This window comes from Aotus nancymaae, unplaced genomic scaffold (assembly GCF_030222135.1).
Source record: "Aotus nancymaae isolate 86718 unplaced genomic scaffold, 86718_ANA_hifiasm-v0.15.2.pri h1tg000028l, whole genome shotgun sequence".
In the NCBI taxonomy this organism is placed as follows: Eukaryota; Metazoa; Chordata; class Mammalia; order Primates; family Aotidae; genus Aotus; species Aotus nancymaae.
The window spans coordinates 36,790,552-36,796,373 of record NW_026988441.1 but is presented as its reverse complement, the minus strand read 5'-3'; the positions used below and the strand labels follow the sequence as shown (position 1 = coordinate 36,796,373).

General features: G+C 57.1%; 1 protein-coding gene across 1 annotated transcript; it reads left to right on the top strand.

Moving 5' to 3' along the window:
- MCEMP1 (mast cell expressed membrane protein 1) lies at positions 1-3,092 on the top strand. Its single transcript, XM_012436379.3, has 7 exons — positions 1-106; positions 611-700; positions 1,098-1,235; positions 1,345-1,395; positions 1,486-1,599; positions 2,214-2,273; positions 2,392-3,092. Exons 1-7 carry the CDS (start codon positions 52-54, stop codon positions 2,406-2,408), a joined length of 525 nt encoding a protein of 174 aa, XP_012291802.3. The 5' UTR covers positions 1-51; the 3' UTR covers positions 2,409-3,092.
- Positions 3,093-5,822: the final 2,730 nt, after the last annotated feature.

Sequence of the window (5,822 nt, the reverse complement as noted above, 5' to 3'; positions counted from 1 at the left end):
GGGCTGGGGACCGTGGATGTGGAGGAAATCTACAAGCACCAGGAAGTCAAGATGCAGGCACCAGCCTTCAAAGAGAAGAAACGGGGGGTCCCGACCAAGAATCAAGGTTAGGAACCTCAAGGTGGAAGGGAGGGGTCAGGAAAAAGAGGTTAGGAGATCGGGGGCCAGGGCTCACATCTGTAATCCCAGCACTTTGGGAGGCTGAGGCGGGAGGATTGAGTTAGCCCAGGAGTTAGAGACCGGCCTGGGCAATGTCGGGAGACCCTGCCTCTAAAAAAATAAGAATAAAAAAGGGAGGGGTTCAGATGGGAGAGGTATGGGGTTAAAGGTGGGGGCCAGGGGCTCCTTCCCCTCCAAGATGTGTGTGTGTGTGTGTGTGTGTGTGTGTGTGTGTGTGTGTGTGATGGGATAGCTCAAACCTTCATACACCTGCTCTGCTTAACCAAAAAGCAGATTTTAGCTTCTCACTTTTTATCTTTCATCCTCTACAATTTACTGAGTGCAGAGAGTTGGGTAAACCAAGATCCCAGATCACCTCTCCACACCACAGAGCTCTGAGCAGGTCTCCAAACTGCCCCGCTTCCCGTCCCTGACACTGCTCCCCACGCAGGTGCCCATGATCCAGACTATGAGAATATCACCTTGGCCTTCAAAAACCAGGACCAAGCGAAGGGTGGTCATTCACGACCCACGAGTCGAGGTGAGCAGACACCCACCTGCTCACATCCCATCACACCTTGGGAAGGGGCAGGTAGGTGGGCATCTGCAGGGCCCCAGGCCTGAGACCTCTTGGCTCCTCATGGAAGGGAGGAGGCGACGGGGAAGGAAGAAGTGACAGCTGTTGATGTGCTAATGAGGTCTGTTGCTGGTGATGATGCTGGGGAGTGCTGGTGAGGATCTATGATGGGGATGGTGTTAGGGAGGATCGCTGAGGGTGGCTGGTGGTGGCAGCATTGTTGACGATGACAGTGAGCCGCATGGGCACAGCTGCTGATGGTTTTGGGAGGAGCGAGGCGTCCATGGTGTTAGAGAAAGTGAGGATGGTCCGAGTGGTGGTGCTGGCCCCGCGAGGTCACTTGGTTGCCTCTCTGCTCCAGTCCCATCGCAATGCAGGCCACCCTCAGACTCTATCCAGATCCCCTGTTGGTTGTACAGAGCCATCCTGAGCGTGTACGCCCTCTTGGCCCTGGCCTTCATCCTCTGCATCATCCTCTCGGCCTTCATCTTGGTGAAGAGTGAGTGCTTGTTCTCGGGAGGAGGGTGCCGGGGGGCCTAGGCTGTCTCCCTTGTCCCTCTCCCTCTCTCCCTCGGTGCTTCAAGGATTTTCCTGCCCCTCCTGAACAGATTCTGAGATGTCCAAGGAGCTGGTGGACTTAAAAAGGGACCTTTGGAATGGTGAGCGGAGGGTCGGGGGGAGACCCATGGGGTAATGGTGGGGGTGTGGAGAGGGGTGGATGCACCGACACCCCTGTTTCATGCCCTCAGTCTCAAACTCCATGCAAACATGTGAGGAGAGGCAGAAGGAAGGCTGCAAGTCCATTAAGGAGAGCATCAAAGGGGTCAGAAGCAAGGTGGAGAAATTAGAGACACCATTAGCAGGTGCCTGTGTAGTCTCGCCTTCTGTTGGGGGGGATTTGTCACCAATGCCCGGCACCCAGTTGGGGGCAGGGGAGTTAGGGGAGGAGATAACTGGGGTCCGACCCTCCCAAAGCTCAAGTTGTGGAAAGGTGATGGACGTTACCCTCTGGGTCGCTCCGTGGGTATTTAAAGGCTCCTAGGAGCCAGTTGCAGTCGCTCAGGCCTGTAATCCCAGCACTTTGAGAGGCTGAGGCAGGTGGATCACAAAGTCAGGAGTTTGAGACCAGCCTGGCCAACATGGTGAAAACCCTGTCTCTACTAAAAATACACACACAAAAAAAATATTAGCCAGGCATGGTGGCACATGCCTGTAATCCCAGCTACTCAGGAGGCTGAGGCAGGAGAATTGCTTGAACCAGGGAGGCGGAGGTTGCAGTGAGCCAAGATCACACCATTGAACTGCAGCCTAGGTGACAGGGTGAGACTCTGTCTTTAAAAAAAAAAAAAAAGTCTCCTGGGAACCTCAAATCCGGGCATGGGGCAGGGAGGGGGCTTCCAAGGAAGGTGGGGGCTTTGTTTGAGGCTCCAGCACAGCTTGACTGATCTGTCCTCACTCAACCCTCCCCACCCGCCAGACATAAAAAACATTGAGACAAAGGTACAGAGAATCTTGGAGGTGCTGGAGGAAATGTCAGGTAAGTTGGGGCCCCAGGGGGAGGTGGCTGAGGGTGGCTGGGTGGGGCTTCTGATTTAGCCCCAGCTTCTCTCCCCTGGGTGGGATCTGTCTCACTGTGGGTCTCTCCCCATCCCCAGGGTCTTCACATAAATAAAGGAGGGGACATTGTGGCAGCCAAAGCTACAGCTTGGAAGATGCGGTTGCACCTGCCGATGAAGATGGGAAATGACCCCCCGCCAGCCTAGTGTGAATTTGCCCCTCGTCCTGCATATAGAAAAACCTCTAGTCATAGTGAATGAGTGTCTCAGAGCTGCTTGTGTGCGTGTGTGTGTGCGCGTGCATGTGCATGTGTGAATTTTGCCGAGGGTGGCCATTTCAATGTGTCCCCCAGAAAGGTGATGAATGAATGGGACCGTGAGAATCACAGTGAGTGTGGCATGCATGCCTGTGTCACGTGACATGTATGAGTCTCGCATGTCACGGTGGGTGGCTGTGTCTGAGCACCTCCAGCAGATGTCACTCTGAGTGTGGGTGTTGGTGATATGCATTGCATGGGCCCGTCTCCCTGTTTGTGTAAACGTGCCTGAGTGTACTGCGGCATGTTGTGGGTCTACAGGTCATGGGGGGGAGATGTGCACACTATGGAAATGTATCTCTGTACGTATGAGTGTCACCGTGCGTGCCCTGTCACTACCTGTGCCTGGGTGAATGGCTGTGTCATTATGAGTGTGCTGACATGCCACCCTGTGTGTTCAGGGCATATGCACACAGACAGTCATTTATTTCTGCACTCACATTTTGTGACTCATGAAGAGAAATAAAGAGAAAACAGCGTCGCTATGGGGCCTGTTACTGGGGCAACTGGAGGGGCTTTGGGACCTGGAAGAGGGAGAGTCTGCGCATAACAAAGACCCCGAGGCATGAGGGTGGGGGAAACTAAGTGCCCTGCGTGAGTACCTGTGTGACCGTGATCAGGTACTCATTCCCTGTGTCCCAGAGTGGGTGCCCCTGAGCGTACAACGTCTCCCTGAGTGCACCTGGGCCCATGGATATATACAAGCCATAAGCGTGTACCCACGTGTGTAATTGTGCCCATGAGTGTATCTGTGCCACTGAGCATATATCCATAAATGTACATGACCGTATGTACTATGCCCACCGCTCATGCCTGTACTTGATTTTGTTTTTTTTTGTTTTTTTGTTTTTGTTTTTGTTTTTGAGACAGGGTCTTGCTCTGTCATCTAGGCTGGAGTGCAGTGGTACGATCATGACTTATTGCAGCCTCGACTTCCTGGGCTCAGGCAATCCTCCTGCCTCAGCCTCCCGAGTAGCTAGGATTGCAGGTTCACACCACCACACTTGGCTAATTTTTTATAAAGAGGTGGAGGCTTCCTATGTTGGCCAGGCTGGTCTCAAACTCCTGGCATCAAGTGATCCTCTCACCTCGGCCTCCGAAAATGCTGGGATTACAGGCCAGAGCCACTGTGCCCGGCCACATGGATGCTCTTTGAGACAATAGAACACAACCCCAAGGACATAGGAGTGCCTGCAAACGTGAGCAGGTGTGTCCACGCGCAAGGGAATACATGGATCCATTGTCATACGTGTGCCCTGAGCAGGTGACCAGGCCTGCAAGCGTACCCTACAGCGTGGGCCACCCAGAGCCAGCGAGACCCTGGCTACGCGCGGAGCTGCGGTGGCCGCGGGCCACGATCACAGCCTGGGTCCGGCTCCGCGGAGTCCCGCGCCCCTCTGCGGCGGCTCTCTGGTACTGCCGCGCACGCCCCGCCCACACTCCCGCCCGTCGCGCGCCTGCGCACGCAGCGCCTTTTACGGCGCCGTAAAGCAGCTCGGCCCAGCAGACAGCTGCGGTTCTAGGTGAGACCTAGCCCGCGCCCCCTACCCGTGCCGGGCCTCCTCCGCTCCCCAACCTTCCCCGCGGACCTGTGGGTCCCGGGCTGGGGTCTCGGCATCCGCGATCCCGAATCCGCTCGCTTCGGCCCCTCTCAGGAGGCTGCGAGGAGGGTGGGTTTCTCCCCCGTGTAGAGGTGCGGGGCGAGGGTCGCGGGGTCCCCGCCCTGCGGCGGTTCAGCTCACTTCACCCACCCCCGTCGCAGCCCGGTGGTGGGGTCTTAATATCTCCCTCCCATCTCGCGTGCCCAGGGCTCTCCCCACGGACGGATCTGCATGCTGGGGCCCCTGGGACCCCCCCCCCCCCGCTGGTCCTCCCCCTCCCACGCAGACCTCACTGGGGTCGGCTCAGCATCCTCAGACCACCCTACGCACGGTGGAGGCGGGGTTCTCAGCTGCCCCTCCGATCCCGTCTCGGTGCCTGACCCCCTCTGTTTCTCTCCAGGAACCCCGTACCCGATCTCCCCCTCCCTACACCCACAGCTGATGGGAGGACCACAGTTTCTCAGCATCTAGCTTCCTCTCTGGAGAGCACGGGGAGATGGGGCGAGGGGAGAGGGGGCGGCTCCCAACACCTTCTCTGGACCCCTCCTCCCAGCCTTCAGAACCCAGGCCCTTCCATGTCTCAAAGGACGGGGGCTTCCTGCGTGACACATCGGAGCTGCCCAAGGGCTTGGGGTTGGGAGTTCCCTGCCCCTCCTGCCTGGCCCCACGGCTCTCGCCTGTTCAAACCCCCAACCCTCCTGGCCTTTGGTCTTGACGCGCTCCTACCCCGCTCCCACCCTCCACCCCTTTTACTCTGGCTTTCCGCAAGGGGGGCGGGCGGGAAATTTCCCAAGGGTCGTCAGTGCTGCAGCGCATGGCGGAGCAGGGGCGACTGCCCATGTCCCCTCGTGGTGGCTCATCTTTGTCACCTCCCTGCCTTAGATCTGACGCCCCTCCCCCCATAAACTAGTTTTCTAGTTACTCCCGTAGGTGGTGGAGCTGGCAGGAAGGCGCTTTTCGCAATTGAATTGTCTGAGTGATCGAAGGTTGGGTGGTTTCCGGCGCCCTCTTCTGTTACCCCTCGTGTCTCTCCTCCCCCTTTCCCTCACTCCCCCTAGCCCGCTGCCTGCTGAAGGTATAAGCCTCCCCTCTACCCTGAATTGTCTGGTCACGTGTAATCGAGGTGTGTTTTTGTTTTTGTTTTTGAGACGGAGTTTCGCTCTTATTGCCAGGACTGGAGGGCAATGGCACGATCTCGGCTCATCACAAGCTCCGCCTCCCGTGTTCAAGAGATTCTCCTGCCTTAGCCTCCCAAGTAGCTGGGATTACAGGCATACACCATCACGCCTGGCTAATTTTGTATTTTTAGTAGAGACTGGGTTTCACCATGTTGGTCAGGCTGGTCTTGAACTTCCGACCTCAGGTGATCCGCCCGCCTCGTTCTCCCAAAGTGTTGGGATTACGGGCGTCAGTCACCGCACCCGGCCCATCGAGGCGTGTTTTACGCGCATATCTTTGCATGTGGGAAGTCAGCGCTGGAGCATACAATGGTGTTGTGGGGTGAGGGTGTCCCAGGGGCCCTCGCTGTTCTCCTTCCTTCCCTCCCCGCCTGGTCCCCTTCCCATTACCCCTAACACCCATGCTTCCTGCTCTCCCGCAGGGCGGCGGTGGG